Source organism: Dermacentor albipictus, unplaced genomic scaffold (genome assembly GCF_038994185.2).
Source record: "Dermacentor albipictus isolate Rhodes 1998 colony unplaced genomic scaffold, USDA_Dalb.pri_finalv2 scaffold_22, whole genome shotgun sequence".
Taxonomy (NCBI): Eukaryota; Metazoa; Arthropoda; class Arachnida; order Ixodida; family Ixodidae; genus Dermacentor; species Dermacentor albipictus.
Genome location: NW_027225576.1, coordinates 3,842,822 through 3,860,992, shown reverse-complemented (window position 1 = coordinate 3,860,992; position 18,171 = coordinate 3,842,822). Strand labels below are relative to the sequence as shown.

The following is an 18,171-nucleotide window of genomic DNA, read 5'->3' as shown; positions in this document are numbered from 1 at the left end:
ATAAACTCAAGCTGATGAAGGAACTTCAGAGTAGACGTACGTGAGCAGCCTGATTGGTCTGCACTGTCCTGACACTTGTTGGCGCAGCGCTTAACCAGTCAAACGAAGCGCTAATATTGCTCTAACCAAGTGTAAAACATTTTAAACATTTATAAGAACAACGTGTTGATGATTACACTCCTGCGAAAAATACACACCAGCAGCAAAGAAGAATGCACTTCGTTGCTGCTACTGTGTATGGTTGAGCTCTGTGCCACCAGGTGGCTGCACCGTGCAGACCATTCACATTTACCTTTCTGCTCATCTCATGGCTCATCCCGGTGCAGTCAAGCGGCCAGACCCTGTCCCCTTGCGCTTGTGTTTGCCCTAATACCGGACTTGCGAAACGCTATTGCATTAGTAATCTTCCGCTGTAAAGTGACGGCCACAAACGCGCAAATCCTGGCGCCTATCGGATAGCCGCAGTCCGATGCGCAGCAGCCAGTTCGCTCGTATGCTGCCTTGCAGAGAGACACGATTTCGCAACTTCACATCTTTCCAGTCGCTACGTCTGCAGCCCACAACGCAACAAGGGTGATTCATCGTGCTCACGAAAAGACTGATCGACACTGACGGCGGAGCTCTCGTCAGACTGCGCACGTTGTAACACAAGCAGACGACACTTGCTGTGTGCCGGAAGTGCTCAAGTGTACTAAAAAACTATTATGTATTCTCTTTTGGTTATTTTCTTTTTACAAAAACAAAGTAACTAACATTCCAACTATTACGAGCATCATTTGTTCACCATAAAGTTGGAAAAATTATCGACCACGCACCCTGGTCAGCCAATCAGATAGCTCGCCCATGTGACGTCATATGGGTTATTTGCATCATATGGGTAGGGGCGGCTAAAAATTCCGCCGAGCAGTGCGCTGCGATCGACAGCGATGTGCATTTTTAAAACCTTATAATAAATTACACGCTTTACGCAGAGCACTTAGATGTGTCAATTAATGATCAGAAGGACCTACTCTAAGGACTTAGTACGTTTGTAGAAATTCGCCAAAATCGTTTCAGGGTCCCTTTAAAACGTAAATAAAGTGATCGTTTTTGGACACAGTTTTAAGACATACGATAGTTCGGACTAATTTACGTTCCCCGTGGAGTCAAAATTATCGGTCGTTGACTATGTAAGCGGAGTTATGATAGAGATATCCGGTTTCCTCTATTTTCGTCTCCGCTAACATGCTTGAAGCTACACAGTGGAGAAACCAAGAGGGCAAAACCCCAGCTAAAAAGTGTCACGGTGGTGAAAGGGTTCGTTGCAGCACCCCTTGGCAGCCACAGTAGACTACACCACGGCCACTGGATAAAAAAGAAAGGTGCGGTCTGCCGTGTGCATCGAAAACACTGTCATCCGCCGCGGCGCTACCAGTCGGGGCCTTGTCCTGGATTGGCATAGAAAATGCACAAGGAATGCGCTTCGAACGCTGTCACCCGTGGAAACCGATGTGTCCAGTCCCCGAGAGCTAGCGCCGTTCGGCCCAGCCAAGCGGCCGAGAATGCAACTACGGCTGAGACATTCGCTCTCATTGCAGCCCGCCTGACGTGGCAGGCCGCACCTTTTTTCTTTTCTTTTTCTTTGTCCAGCGGCCATGACTACACTATGCAGATCGCTCATGGCATCTTGGAAGCCACGCATAGCAGACCCAGCTACGCGCAATACAAAAATGAAATGATTTTTTTCTGCCTTTTTTGAGATCGCTGGCAGTACACATTTTTCATTTAATCCAGAGTTAGCAATTATGTTTTACTGAGAATGCTCTTGCAATAACAAATGAGCCAATAGCGTTGGTGGGTCCAGCTGCTTTCAATGATGCTGCATGATGACATTGTGGAGGCAAGAGCATACAATGTTTTGCTGTTTGACAGGAGATTGTAAATTCTATGCTGCATGCAGTGCCGTAATACTTGGCTTACATGTTCCCAGCAACCTGCGCGACAGATTTTTAGAAACGTTTTCTTACTATGGTCAAAATGTGTTTCAGAGTCCCTTTAAGAATGCCATTAAAACGAGTCCTCAGCGAATAAAAGTTGGTGGAGCAATGCCATATACATGCCGGAAGGGCTCAACATTATAGTCGCTGACCGTTTATTCGGACCTCACGGGGACTGCGAAAATGTCCGAATAAACAAGTGTCCGAAAAAGCAGATAAAGAAAAAAAAAATGAAATCCTTTATTTCCACGCACTTATTCGGGCTCGGCAGTAGGCTTGGAAGAAATCGTGAATGCGCCATTGCACGCTGTTCCGTTTACGCGCTATCAGATAAGCCCGAATCTCGGAGAGGGTCGTACGGTCACTACAGTGAAAGCTCGTTAATTCGAACTTCAATAATTCGAATTTATGGATAATTCGAACTGTACGATTTGGTCCGGCCAAGCTCCACAGAAGTCTATGTATAAAAAAAGTCCGTTAATTCGAACGCGAGAAGGTTCCCTCACGGATAATTCGAACTACGCTCGCCTTGCACACGGCCAGAGGAAGGCGCCTACTGCCTACACACAAGGCTGTATTGCCTCCGAAACGGAGAGAACGGCGAGAGAAGGCAAAATCGGACAAAAATCTAACCGATGCGGGGTCAGCCAAAAGGCAGCGGCGGCTGCCGCCTCTCCGTTCTACGTAACCTCGGAGACTTCTTGCCCGTTGCGAATCTCGGAGGCTTTGTAAATCTTGTACAGCTGCTAATGTTGTGCGGAGATGGCACGGAAAGCTCCAAAACACAGCGAATCAAGTACGTCGCAGCTGCACTTGCAATCAAGAACCAACGAATCAGTGCCTTCGCCACCTTCACATGTTCAGCGTCTTTGTCTCAGCAGTGTTCATTGGTTGTGCACCTCTGTTTTCAGCTTAGGAGGTATCAGCCGTCGCGATTCATTGGGATGGTGTTAAGCCTCGGCTAATGTTCGTTTCGGTGGACATCGGTGGTGTGGCACAGTCGGACCCAGAGCTTCGACTTGAAGATGGCGTGTGCCCGCGGCACACGCCATCACTCTGACACGCCAAATTTCTGACATGCCCTACTGCTTCCAAATCGCAGTGTACTGTTAACCTCCTTCACTTTCGTTAGTTCGAACTTTCGTTAATTCGAACTGAAGCGGCTTCCCCTTACGGTTCGAATTAACGAGCTTTTACTGTATTAGCGGCTGAAAGTACAGTCACTGTTTGTACACGCTCCGCATGCCACGGCAGCGCAGCACATGGTGCATCATCTTACGACTCGTCATCGTCCGGCGGTGCAGCAGAAACCTGACGAATGATCTTGCCGTCGTCAAGTTCTGCGCATGTCAATACAGCAGTGTCAGCACCTATGAAACCGTCAAATGAGACGGTGTCCGGAATAGCATTGCAGCCACTGCGCAGGCCTTGGCAGAACATTTCCCGCGTCAGTAGGGAGCACATCGGAAGGCGACAAGTCTTAGGCCTACCGGCACCCGCTTGCCGGCATTCCCCAGCGCAGTCTGCGCCGGCCCTGTCGACGCCATTAGACCCTTGACGCAATGTTTACGTATGCCGCATTGGATCACCGAAACCTCGACACAGCACACAAAGCAAACACCACCGTGCCGACACCAGTCACACAAACGAAAAACGCGGCCTGCTCGCAGCGTCTTGCACGAAGAAACAAATCCGCTGCTGGATTGTCTTGACATGGCTTACTAAGCTGAAACCGGAACTGCTGGAGAGCCACTCTATCTAACCAGGCAGAAACGATGATGAGCGGGGATTTCCACTAGCGCCACTTCGTGGGGCAGCAAGGAAGCTCCGTTCAAAATAAGAATGGCGTTCAGCAAGTCGAACCATGCACCGGTCAGAGTCGGTGCATGGTGCTCTCAACCGAGTTGGCTCAAGGAGTGTCCGAAAAATCAGACGAGAGGTTGCAAGGTGTCCGAACTTTCGGCAGTTGTTATACATTATGGTCTATGGGGAGAATGGCGGTGCCGCGAAGCTGACCGAATAATCTGGCATGTCCGAATTTTCAGAGTCCGGAAAATCGGTCGGCGACTGTACTGCCACATAAAGAAGTTTATGTGCGAAGAAATTCTTCCCAACAGCTCTGAGCAGTCAGCACCAGAGCAATTGGCGGGCAACCACCTTCTATTCCTTTCGAAACAGGGCATTCTCCAGTTTCCGAAAAAAAAAATATATAATAAAGTCAGCTTTGTTTGGCATAGTAATGAATCTTTAGTGTGTACACATTACTTTGATGTGGAGAATTTTAGCAGTCTTGCGACATCACGTGACAGACAGGTGAAGAGGGTACAGCCCAAAAAATTTTTAAAAATCAATAGCAGGGGCTAATGTTGAAGAAGGCGTAGAATTGAGAATACGGTATAATCTTGTTAGAACGGATCTGCTTACAACAGGCTGATCTTCCTATCTCTTCCACTGATCGAGCCTAGTATACAATGGATTCTGGTATAACATACATTCGGATATAGTTGACTAAATTATAAGGCCAGCAAGCTGAACAACACTTCTTCACAGCAGACTTCTGTGCCATGGACTTTCCAAATTCAATAGCTTGCTACTTCAAACATCGCTTGGCATCCTTTCGGGGCGGGAACGGCACCAGCGGGATCAACACAGGCAGCGGCCATTCTTAGGTGGCCTTATTTGGCTTGGATTCAACTGGCTTGAAATCAGACTGGCTTTGACTATTTTTGATATAATGACATACGATTTGCTATGATTGCAGTGTGATCAGAAAAAAAAAAAGAGACATTAAAAATTTGTAGCGCACAACTGCATACAAGCAGTCATTTGTTAATAGTGGATGTATTTAATACTTAAGAACCATATAGCTTCTTGCTATATTACCTAGAAGGAAATCTGGCGCTGCTGCGCTGTGGTATGCATGGGAATGCCAGTACATTGCCACTTCAAATCGGCATTGTTCTCGAAGAGCAGGACACCTGCCCGGGAAGCACTGTTCAGTCTGTCACAGCGATTCATTCTCTACTAAAACAGCATGTAAAAGCTTTATTACTACACAAAAACATGTTTTGTGCAACTATGAGAACTTGCTATTGCATGTACAATTACACGAAATGTAAAAAGTATCAGCGGGCTGCTAAAGTTGGAGGACAGACGACAAGATTCCTGCTTGCTTTGGAACAGTTTGTCGTCTGTTCAGCTTTACTTCGCTTGGTTATGTATTGTAGGTGAGTAAACTTCACCGGAAGATGTAATATGCATGAATGAACACCTCTTAGGAAGATATTACTTTAAGAACGCGTTATTTGTGTAGCCATATCCACATTTTCGACGAAGCCTCTTACAACACCAGCCAACAAGCCTTGCAGACACAGATACCGTCATTCCTATGACGGCACAGTGCCCCTTAGAAAACTCCCATAGACGGTGGAGCCAGATTTCCCTCTAGGTGTCGTAGTGAGAAACTATGTTAAAAACGGAGGCCACCGATCTCCGTTCCACTAATGATCAGCTTGTTGTCGGACAGAACATTTTCAAACAGTTGGCCATTGACTCAAATCGCAACAAAAAGCAGTATAAAATCAGTATTTACCGTATTTACTCGCATAATGATCGCACTCGCGTAATGATCGCACCCCTGAATTTTGTCGTCAAAATTCGATTTTTTTTATTTCCCGTGTAATGATCGCACCCCGAACTTGCCGCAGCGATATGTCGTGTGCCAAGTCTAGCTAATAATGATCGCGCTTACCATCTGTCGAATGCTACGCGAATGACTCGTCTGCACGCACCGAACATGCTTAAGTAGATGCCTCATTTCATTACTTTCATCACTTTCCGCACAACCAAACTTGCCTTTATTATGGGTAGGCTTTACAATGGTTGTAGTTAACAAAAACAAAAAAAGCGCCTTTCGATTCTTTTCATCTGCACTCGTGAGCACGCAACAAATCGCGCGCAGCAATGATAGTAGCCACGTTTACACTGATACGTTAAAAGTGTACCCTGTTCATACGCCAACGCTTGCAACACAGCTAAGATATTCGCCCACCCTTAGCGGAAACGTGCCGTGTTAGGATAGTAGTGAAAACGGGTGCCGCAGTTTCCGCAGCACGCCGGCCATGGGTTTCTGTCACTGGCACCTAAGCGCGCCCATCTGGTTCTGTCCCCTCAAAGTGGACATGGCTATGTTATTGCCGCAAACCTGCCGATATTAACGATAGTATTCATCACTGACACGGAAGAAACTGTTTCAATGCACGTATTGTACTCACGAGCAGAAAAAAGATCGCATTCGGCGCGTTCGGCTTGCTCCGCCGGCCGCCATTTTTGTTTTGGTGTCCCGCACCCGCATCCCGCACCAAATGCGGGATGAAAAAAAAATTTTTTTTTTCGCGGGAAATTTAACCCGCGTAATGATCGCACCCCTGAATTTGCGTCAATTTTTTCTGACAAAAAAGTGCGATCATTATGCGAGTAAATACGGTACTTACCACTTATACTTGCATAATACTTTTGCCGAAAAAAAAAAAGTGATCGCTCAGCGACTTCTTTTGGAATACAATGTTTCATGGTGTTAACGTTCAGCACAACGTGTGCTGTTTATACCATTTATCCTGTCAGCCTGCGCATGCAGACGTACTGTCGGGACTTCAGTGGTGTAATGGAGCCGAATGGATTGGCCAACGCCATGCATCGCAAAGCACCAGAAGTGACGAAGCATAAACAGATTACTCTGAAGGGCAAGCTTGACATCATCAAGCAATTAAGGGCAAGAAGCAAGTGGACGTTGCCATGGTCTTCGGCTTATCAAAGCAAACCATGAACACTATCATCAGCATCAAGGAGGCAAAGAAAGTCTCGGGCAACTTGCAACCCAAGAGGTTTCGATTCTGCGAGGCTTTATTCCCCGACGTTAAGGAGGCCCTACTGGTGTGGCTTCGTGACGGCCGTTCGCAATACAGTCGCCGACCGTTTATTCGGACCTCATGGGGACTGCGGAAATGTCCAAATAAACAGATGTCCGAAAAAGCAGATTAAGAAAAAAAACAATGAAATCCTTCATTTCCACGCACTTATTCGGGCTCGGCAGTAGGCTTGAAGAAATCGTGAGTGCGCCGTTGCACGCAATCAGATAAGCCTGAATTTCAGAGAGGGTCGTAGGGTCACTATAGGCGGTGCTTGTGCACGCTCCGCATGCGACGGCAGCGTAGCACATGGTGCGTCATCTTCCGACTCGCAGCAGAAACCTGACGAGTGATCTCGCCGTCGTCGAGTTCTGCGCATGTCAGTACAGCAGTGTCAGCACCTGTGAAACTGTCAAATGAGACGGTGTCCGGAATCGCAATGCAACCACTGCGCAGGTCTCGGCAGAACATTTTCCGTGTCAGTAGGGAGCACATTGGAAGGCGACAAATCTTACGCCTCCCGGCACCCTCTTGCCGGCATTCCCCAGCGCAGTCTGCGCAGGCAGTCGGCGCCATTAGAGACTTGACGCGATGTTTCCGTACGCCGCGTTGGATCACCGAAACCTCGACACAGCACACAAACACCACCGTGCCGACACCAGACGCACAAACGAGGAACGTGGCCTGCTTCGCAGCGTCATGCGCGAAAGAAACAAATCAGCTGCTGGATTGTCTTGACATGGCTTACTAAGCTGAAACCGGAACTGCTGTATGGCCACTCTATCGAACCAGGCAGAAACGATGATGAGCGGGGATTTCCAGTAGCGCCACTTCGTGGGGCAGCAAGGAGGCTCCGTTCAAAACAAAAATGTCGTTCAGCAAGTCTAACTAAGCGCCGGTCAGAGTCGGTGCATGATGCCCTCGATCGAGTTGGCTCAAGGAGTGTCCGAAAAATCAGACGAGAGGTTGCGAGGTGTCCGAACTTTCAGCAGTTATACATTATGGTCTATGGGGAGAATGGCGGTGCCGCGAAGCTGACCGAATAATCGGGCATGTCTGAATTTTTGGAGTACGGAAAATCGGTCGGCGACTGTACATCCCTGTGAATGGTCTGCTTCTAAGGAAATGTGCGGAGCAACTTGCCGTTGTTCTAAATCAAGAAGAGTTCAAGTGAAGTGAAGGTTGGCTCAACAGATTTAAATTAAGACACAGAATCGCCTTCAAGTGCCTTTCTGGTGAGTCGGCCAGCGTTGATGACATTGTTGTGGCCGACTGGAAAGCCAAGGTGGCAGCTTCCACAACTTCAGGTCAGAAAAGTGGCATATTTTCCACCATGCACAATGTTAAAAGCGCACGCCAGAGCATCGTGCACTCAGTGAAGTCCAGGTACCACGCACTCCTTGCCAAGCTTTTGCTTTTTGACATGCAAGCGAAGCGAGACTCTAACTGACCCGAGATTTGCAGTGGAGGTTCTTTCTTCTGTGTGCACAGATTCAACAAAATATTGCTTTAGGAAAGCTGGTTTTTCATTTGGTGACAGTGACTGCTCAGACCCCATGTTGCCACTGGAAGACCAACCAGATCCAGGTCTCCGGGCAGCTGTCGAAGAGGCCTTCGGGAGCCAGGAATTCTCAGTATGTGATTGCGGATGATGACCTGGTCAACACAGAACAGTTGAAAGATGAAGAAATTATAGCTCAAGTCCGCAGAGTGCCTACTGCAGGTCAAGACAACGAAGAGGAAGAGGAGGAAGGTAGCAGAGGGGTCGTAGCTGAGAATAACTTCTCAAGCCTTGGAATACATCCAAGGCCTAAAGAACTATTTTGAGCACGATACTATGGCAGCAGATGAAGTGAACAGTCTTGTAATAATGGAGAGACGCATAGTGTCCAAAGCTGTTCACCGTTCAATGCAGTCAAAGCTGACAAGCTTCATTCAGGAGACTTAGAGAGGAATAAATTCCTTCTTTGACAACGTTTGTGACTTGTAATTCACTATGGCTATAACAAACCCATTTAGTGCTTACATAAAAGTATGTTGTAACAATATTACTCTTACAACATACTTCTCTTACAACAGATTAAAATCATCTTCACTTTCAAGGTCTGTTGTAATGAGGTATTACTGTACTTTCTTTTTGTTTGGCCTAATGATGCATAATCAGTGTATACAAGTCATATCAGACGGGGAGTTTTCGCAGTTTTCACAATGTTGCATGACAGACAGGCAAAGTGGGTGCGGCCTCGAAATTTTTGACCAATCGTGGAGGGCTAATGGCAGAAATGGAATAGGAACAGTTAGGATTAGTTTTACGTTATAGCGCCCTCAGCCATGTTTTTTAGTTTTCGACTGTGATGCGCACTGCAGCGCACAAGATCTTCAGTATCTGCCAAGATAACGACCATGTTTCACGTATAAGTGTTGCATGAGAACTACCTTCTAATTCGTGAAACGAGCCTACTAGTGCAACCAAGCCACAGGGAGGAGACGCACCTCTTCAACCAGGTGCTCCGGTGGTAATTGCTGGATGGCAGCCCAGTAGAGCGACTGCTCGCGCTGCTTGTTGGGCTGGGACTCTGCCAGTGACGAGGTGGGGACAGCTGGCATGTGCACATCAGCCACATGGGGTGCCAAGGGTAGGCATATCCGCTCCAGTGCCAAGTTTTCCAGCCGGTTGTCCATGGTGACCCCATTCAGGTGCGCCACCCGGAACCCAGGAGCCACTCCGCCAAAGTGCCGTTCCCTGCACACACCACCAGAAAGTTGTCTCCTGCCTCGTTGAAGTCATGCCATACAATGCCACACTTATGCAGTGTGAAAGATGCACAAAAAGCAGACGGCAGCATTGACCCACCATGAAGGAATTTGAGGACGAATATGCACACAATAGATAATGCACATTGCTTCACATCAGCTAATATATGGGGCATAAAGTAGAACCATGACTAATATCATTTTCAGGCTGTGTGCGTTTTTTAATTCGGGGGTTAAAAATCTGGTGTTATATTTCAGAGGAATACTGGAGCAAACTCGGGTTTTTGTTATCTGGCAGACCAAAGCTTGGGATTTTTCTGGTAGCTGACAAACGATGGCCTCTTTTTGGAGACATTTAAACAAGCAGAATCACTTATGGGAACATGCAATGACAGAGAGCAGCTCGCAAGTAATGTGATGAACTCATTTATAAACATTCTTGTTGGCAGGCATTTATACATTTAAAAGAAACCACACAATTAAAAACAACAAATAGAGACATGCTTGGCGATCCCTTTTTTTTTACTTCGATCTGTGCGCTTTAACAAAGAAAAAATGAACACAGTCAATGTCCAATTTTTCGGACTCCCTCGGGGCCCCGAAAACGTCCGAAAAAACAAATACATGCCTTTTACTGCCCCCCAGGGTTCAAATCGCCACAGGCACGTCCGAAATAGCTGTGAAGGCGTGCCAGTACACTTATTAGGCGTATTGGTGCTTTCACTGTGACAGGAGAGAGCAGGTGCACACGTGCATAATTAAAGAATACATACTGTGTCTGGTGACAATTGCTCCTTCCCCTCTTGTTGTGCTTAACTGCAATACTTGGCATATGCTTCACCACATAAATTTGCCGTATTGAGGCAAAGCCGACTTTCGTGAACCGACATACAATGTGGCGTGCTTTCCAAGCTTCGAAGCCATCGGCAGGGATTGCATAGGCGGAGTCAATGCCATTGCTAACAGCGGCAAATTGTTGAAAAACATGGCACCAAACAGCAAGAATCTTGGGAGCGAACGTTTAAGTAGCTAGGCCTGGCATTGCTGCGGCGGTGGCTATGGCTGCCAGTGGATCTGCGTGCAAGAGCGCCTGTTCGAGGTGCCAAAATAATAAAAAGGCACTAATGGTGGCTTTAATCAATGCAGTTTCGGACCTGCGGTGATGGCGAAAGGTTCGGAAAATCGGATGGTGAAGAGTATTTGGGTCCGAAATTTCAGATGTTCTTGCACATTCACTCTGCGAGGTACCATGGCGATGTCGCAAAGGCATTGAATTATTGGGAGCTCAGAAAATCTGTTGCCAACTGTATGGTAGTGTATATGGGTATGCTTCGCAAAAAGGAGAGATGCTTTTTTCCTTGTCTCGCAAACCCTTGGTTGATGTACATTGTCATGCACATTTTGAGAATTTCTGTCCATCCATGACAGACAGGCCTCTTGTCCTTGCAGTCATGTTCTTACTGAGATGCTCTATTTACCATTGCAAGAAAATTGAATAAGTAACTAGCGTAATCTGTCACCATTCTTTTCACATACTTTAATGGGGAACATGTCCTCTCAATGTCACAGCTGCCGTATGCAATGAAGACGAACATGAGCATTGCATTTGCTTCCTAGCGCATCATGGCCATTTATATGTGCACAACGTGCGGGAACTGTGGTATGCGATTGTCGTATTCATGTACTAAACACAGCTGCTAAAAGGGCAACAAGCTTTCACTCACTTCAGGCCAGCAGGCACCGAGTGTATTATAAATGCAAGTTTTTTGCACGAGCTCTGAGATAAAGAGGAACAACATATATTCATACTCTAATAATAATATACTGTACCTTGTCCACTTGCACACACAAGTCGGGCAGCATTCAGTGGTTTTTAACACCTGCATTTCCTATTGCACTGGTTGATGAAAGGGTACAACTTTGGGGAGAAATCAGGTTTAACCCCATTTTCATAAAGCTTCAGGGTGCGAAAATCGGGAATTATCAAGTCCTGCCTAACTTTTGTAATGGCTTATGTTATACATTTTATAGCTTATATGGACTATTTTATGGAAGTGTTTAGTGCTGCCGTTTTCTATGTGACCTATCAGCTCATATCAAGAGAAAGCACTATCCATGAGGCTGAGGAAGTGAGCAGGGCATAGAACACCTTGAATACACAGTGACCAACATGAGCAGCCTATTTTATGTACACATTGCGGGACAAAGGTTTCTCCCGGAGATCTTAGTCTAGCGGAATGAACACCACGCGAGGTGCAAGTTTCCCAACCTCATTACGCCAACTAACCCTGTTCCACCCTCAACTTCCTTAACTGTGTTTTCCTATCTGCAGCCACTGAATGTGTCAGGCAAAAGATAATATTGGAAGGTATATTTGAACAGCAGCACTAGCAATGACATCCCAAAATTAAAATTTAATGAAGTGAGGTTTTATATGCCAAAACCACGATCCGATTACGAGGCATGCTGTAATGGAGGACTCCGGATTAATTTTGCCCACCTGGGGTTCTTTCAACTCTTGTTACCACGCCTACTGAAGTCAATCACCGGTGATCGATGCTTAGATCACCGATTTCGAAGTGTTGAAGCCGTTTCTTATTACTTAAGGCCATCCAGTAGTTAGTACAGGCACTGAACTTTTAAAATCAGTTTAAATTTTTACGCTCCGGCGACGATATTTTTGACAGACCTTTTCGAGAACTAATGTGCCTATATTGTACCAAAAAAAGGCGCGACTTCCACCTTCTGCCGCGCTTGAGAAAAAAGCATGCCGCTCACGGTTATGCTGCACTAGCATCAAAATTTTGTAATAAAATTACTCCTAGCAAGTCAAGAATTCAATTATATCGCTGGCTTTGCCGTCCGACAGTGCCGAGTGGTAATCGAAAATGATTATTACCAGCGAGCTTTGGTTTGGAGTCCGAGTCGTTTCATTTCGCGAAAGTATTTCTGGAGGTCTACCGCATGTTCAACAAGTGGACCTGGCATTTTCAACCAGTCTCAAGAGTTTTGGTTTCGCTTCTCTTGTAAAATCCAGGCAAGGGGCACTGCTGGTGTCGCTGTGCAGTTATAAGTTGCTCCCATGGCATTGTCCCGTGCGGCTGCATCGCGATAAAACTGTTGTACTTGAAACATGCTGCACCTGCACTTCAATTTGATAAGGACTCGAGCTTTGATTCCAAAGATGACAGCAAAGTAGATTCAAGCTCTCACGGTGACAATGTTTTCAGTCGGCATGGGACATCTGCAGCTCTTCAATGGAGAGTTTTCTTTATGGCCTTGAGCGGTCTCCTTTCTTGTGCTTGCTTACCTGGCAATCCTTTTGCACGACCTGAGAGCTCTACTGATTATCTTCAGGGTGCATACTTTGCTTGTTTACGATGTGCTGTCATTGGCAGCAAAGAAACTTCCGTTCACGCCAAGAAGGCCGCCCATAGCCCATCTCAGCCCGGCACTACGGATCAGCGGAAGACAGTTTACAACGACATGGGATTTCTTTCTACTCTTCTCTGCAGAGGTGATAAAGGCAATCTGCAAAAATGCAAACAGATATGCTTTGATGCATAATCTTGCAGTTGCACAGCTACGCTGAGAGCGATCGGTCCTGGAAGAGGTGCACGACTCTACACGAACTGGTAAGTACGTTCCTTGGACTTGTCATCAAACCATCCTCAAAAGATGCCAAAAAGGCAGAACTATAAAATGTGTTATGACGACAGCAAAGTTGGACAAAAAACTAGACGTTTTATGGGAAATGTGAAGCATAGGTGCACTCCGCACAAGATCTAGCAACTGCTTCACCGCATGGCAAGAGCGTTGAACTGGTCTTCGTTTCTTTTTTTTGTATCCGAAGAATGGCGGAGTACTGAGCATTTTCTTTTTCAGACGCTATTCCTGGGTTATTTACCTTTGAAATGTACAATCTGAATTTTTTTTATGTTTTCGCAAATGTTTTTATTGTTTTCATCAACTAGCAGCAAAAATGGCATTTTCTAGAATTTTTGTGTTTTACCTAATAATTTTTTTTTGTTTGGCAACATGTTTTTGGTAAGAGCATTTGATTATGCACAATATGCTAGGCTGCAATGTATGCTGGAATGTTATTTGTAGTGGTAAATAATTTTTTTTTCTGAGACCTATAAAAAATGACCATTTTCTTGCGGTAATGGAAGAGTTAAGATGCATCCAATGCACAGTACACGAGCATTCTTGCTTTCTGCCCTTATTGTGATGCGGCCGCTGCTTCCGGGATCGAAGCTTCAACCTCATCATACGATGCAATGATTAACTATATAATGCATTAGAATTGTCAGTTTTTTACAATGAGAAAACTGGCACAGCCAAAGCAAGGCAGCAAAGTAGAGACCAAGGCAGAAAAAGTGTTGTCTTGGTCCCTTGACTTTGTCCACTGTCATCCTTTGCTTGTACCACTTTCCTCATAAATCATGCAATAACTAGTCTAGCAAATATAGCTTTTAGGCATAGCTCTATAGCACAACACAGATTCCCCAAGAACATGCAAGAATACCTTTGCAATAACTATGCAGCTACTGAATCGCCTATGCAGTGTTCCTATCAGTGGAAAGAAGCTCACTATGGCAATGAGAGTGCTGTATACTTTGGTTGACTATGGCATCAGATGATGGTGCCACCAGCACTAATGTCAGTGACTGCCTTTTTATATACATGCTATCACTACTCTAGACTTGTATGACAGTGCGTTTGAGCCTTTGGCGAGATGCAATAAGCTTACCTCATGTAAAGCCTGCAACCAGCAAAAAAAAAAAGAAGTGTGGGCCTTACACGAGTAAATAAAGTAGAAATTAAGTGAAAATAAAGCTGATGGTTCACAATGTGTGCGCCAGGAATTCACAATTTCAGGCAATCCACAAGTCAGAAGTCTTGGGTTGATTCTACAAGTGGCATAGTGCCTGTGCTCACAATCACATACCATCATCCTTATTTTCATTGCATTCAGCAGGTCTATGAGTATCCCTCAAATTCCAAACCAGGCACTACAAGCTTAGCAGCACACAACTGAGGAATTTGCACAAGTGCCAGCAAATGCATGTGGCTTGCAAAAGAGAAACGGCAAAGGAAAGGACAGAGGAAAAAAGTTTTCACCAAAGCAGTTGGTGCAGGTACTGCCCAGTGCTCTTTCCCTGGTTCATCTCGTAAGCGTAGGCAAATATCTGGGCCCCATTGCCGTCCTTGTCCACTTCCACACGAGCCTAGAAAAAAGAAAGAAAAGAAATGGCACAAAAAGCTGAGCAGCTTGCCAACACACAGTAATACTGAGCTTTGCATCCAAAAGTTTCCAGGACATTGACCAGTTGCCACGCAGACAACACGTGCTCAAGTCCTCAAAAACTGCTATAGTATAGACTAAGTGCACTGGGACATCGCCCTTGCAGGAATGCAAACATGAATGATGCATAAATGGCAGACCTCCAGCCACAGATCGACATCAAATGCATAAGCCATGACATTTCTCTACCAGACAGCATGGCTGATGCAGGTGTGCTAGCAATGAATGTCTGCAGTGGTCACTGCAATCTATGCGGCTGCTTACGAATTCCTTTTAGCCTTAGATACGAGGTCAGTGCAAGAGTGGAAAGTTGGGCTTATGGGCAATTCATAATTAGACATACAGTGCAGGAGCAGGAGATAGGAGCAGACACATAGCCCTGACTTACAAATCTTATTGGAAAAGGCAAGCAGCATGTATACATGCATCATCACTGCCATGCCAAAACAACAGTGCACACACAAACAAGGCATGCCAAGCTGTAGAAGTTTTGCTCTTCTAAAATGTTTTGCAGACATGCATGCGTCTAGCACATGCACTGTCTACTGGAACTCTTCGTGGTGTAGTGCACCACGATTGTGACATGGGAGTAATTATGAATCCATATGCTGTACCCCTTTTCCAATACAATGTGTGTTTTATGTCAATGCTGTGTGTGTCTGCTCCTTTAAGTCTCATCCTACTGTGCTGTACAGGTAAGCCCACTGTTTGTGTGAACAAGCGAGTGCGTGGATAACGCTCAATGTAGCGCTAGGCGAAGAAAGCAGTAAAAAAGCGCACATATAAAATGCTGCAAAGGCTGCACTTGCCGTGTCTACTGTACCACCACTTCACTTCACACCAGGTGCATGGAAAACAAATTTTGTTCACGGCCATCCGCAAGACAGAAAGAACATAGGTACACTCAGTTCTCCTATGGTAGGAAAAGGAACAGTTTGATTGTGCTTTCTTAAAAGTTACTTTTTGGAGCTGGTATGGCATTTCAGGCCTGCTCCAGCAAGCCGCTGCTTCACTTTTTTTTCAACACTTCAAGCTTCAGGGATGCCCCGATTATCTTGGACAGAAGTGATGGGCTTATTGGCAGTAAGTACAACCATTTTGCAGTCTTGCTGCTATGTTGTCACTTAAGACCTAGGCTTGTGAGGAGCTCCTTTGCTTGCCTCTGTAGGCCTGCTCCATCCTACTGACTGCATGGAGCAGTCGATTCACCAATGCTGAAATGGCACAATGGTACCCTTGCAGTCAAAGCTTCACAATCTGCCGTGTTTGGTTGTAGGGCATCCTAGGCCACTGTGCCCATTTGAAATTTCGCACAGCAAAAAGGCCATTTGGCAACACACTCTCTCACTGGTAATTCGGCAGAAATAAAAGGGTAATACCTTCGAAAGACTCATGTTCCCAGTAATTTCACAGATTGCCCACGCCGGGATAGAAGTGGCAAAGTGAGTTTTGAAGCAGCTCTGGGAGCAAACAATTTAGCACCTTGGAGAGATAACTGACCCATTGTATGCTGACAGGCTTTGAAGCTACTGCTACTAAAGAGCTTTTTGTTTTGCTGATCAAAAGCAGCTAATATTTAAGTTTAATTAGGTAACGTCATTGAACTCGCTTATTGGATAAGGTATCGATGAAAAGGGTGGGAAGGACATTGAGAAGTAACCAATAACACTGTTTAAAGCAACCCACATATTTTTGTGTGGTCTTTTTTTTACGAGAGACACAATAAACCCAAAATTTTTAAAAATCTGAGGATGCTTAAGCACTTGGGAATGCAAAAGCATTAATGCCCAATTAAATACCACTGAGTGGTCCTTTGAGTTATGCACTCTTAATGGGCAAACGAGCACAGTGAGATGCTTGGCATGTTCCGATTTGACCTTACCGAGGCACAGTTAGAATGCAAGCAAGAGCTTGTGTGGACAAAGAATGCACGGATAACACAGGCTTCCGAGAGCGAGGGTGACATGGCATCGCGGTGATGCCCTCTCTCCTCGTGCAATACCACAGGTGCTCCCTTTCACCAGCTTTGCTCCGTCGAGGAGGCCTGAGCCAGCGTCCCAAGCCTGCGAGGCGCACCCTGATGCGGTGTCGCAGCCAATGTGAAGTTAGGCGCCGTTTCACTGCCACAGATGCCACCACCTTTCTTGCTCAATGGCCTATTTGATGCTTTCACATTAAAGAAAAATGAAAACCTAATGTGACAATGCGTCACCACGCCAATGATATATCAGCAGTCTCAAACACAAACGGCATCAAGCAAGTCATGTATATTACATACGTGCAAAGCAGGGATGCAGTCTTGTAATGGTTTGGAAGGCGAATCGTGGCAAGATGGCGCTGCTTAGAGATAGATACAACTCTATTGCCTGGATGAAGTCCAGGAGCAGCCAGTGCAGGGGTTCGTGCATCTAGCGTGTTAAGTCAGGTGGTCAACCCGAGTGATAGCCAAGGCCGTGAAGGTGGCGGGTGCGGGCCTCGCAAATATCCGAACAGGTCAACAGGAGGTGATCCAGCATTGCCTCAGTGGCTGGAGCAATGCAGAAGGGGGCAAACCAGTGGGGGAGGCTGTGCACCGGACGTCCAAGTGGCCCAGATGGCAGGAGTCAAGGCAGCGCCCACGCAGATCCTCCTGGGCACAACCTCCTCTTGGCGAGTTAAGCTGCCGGGAAGGTCCGATTCACGTGCAGGGATGAGTGCACGTGTGGAGCACCAGAGTGATTCTTTGTGCAGGAGCAAGTTTTCCTTTGAGGAAAGATGAAGTAGAGGCAGTGGGTTTTGGACTTCCACTGGATCGCAGGCGGCATTTGCGTTCAGTTGGGCAGGTGAAACCGACGGTCCACACTACCCGGACAGGACAGGTGCACAAGTCGATCAGGTGGTGTATGTCGGAAGCTATATCAAGGGAGCCGGTCACTTTTTGTAGCTTTCGAACAGCCCGAGTGGAGTCTGTGTATATAAGCAGTCTACTTGGCAACAAGTAATGTAGCTTAGGTATCATGGCTGCTAAAACGTCCTGCGAAGCTGCGGGCTCCGCCAATATAGGAGCATACTTGTTGCTCATTGGGTAGCATGGGGCATACGAGGCTGGTGTGCAAAACACAGCCATTGATTGATAGCTGCATCTACGTGTATCTCTAGTGAGTCGCCGGTGGCTATGAGGGCGGGCTCCTGTGATACCTGACGGACTGTCGAAGGAGAGTCAGTGGTCGGTTGTTCCTGGCCTGTA

General features: G+C 46.3%; 1 protein-coding gene across 2 annotated transcripts in view; it reads right to left on the bottom strand.

Moving 5' to 3' along the window:
* Positions 1-18,171, bottom strand: part of LOC135915745 (zinc finger MYND domain-containing protein 19-like) — an 89,367-nt gene that overhangs the window by 41,590 nt on the left and 29,606 nt on the right. For both annotated transcript variants that reach the window (XM_065448865.2, XM_065448866.2), the window contains exons 3-4: positions 14,762-14,868; positions 9,377-9,626 (exon numbers count right to left, since the gene is read on the bottom strand). In XM_065448865.2, the coding sequence (XP_065304937.1) occupies positions 9,377-9,626; positions 14,762-14,868 (357 nt within the window). The remainder of the gene's footprint in view (positions 1-9,376; positions 9,627-14,761; positions 14,869-18,171) is intronic.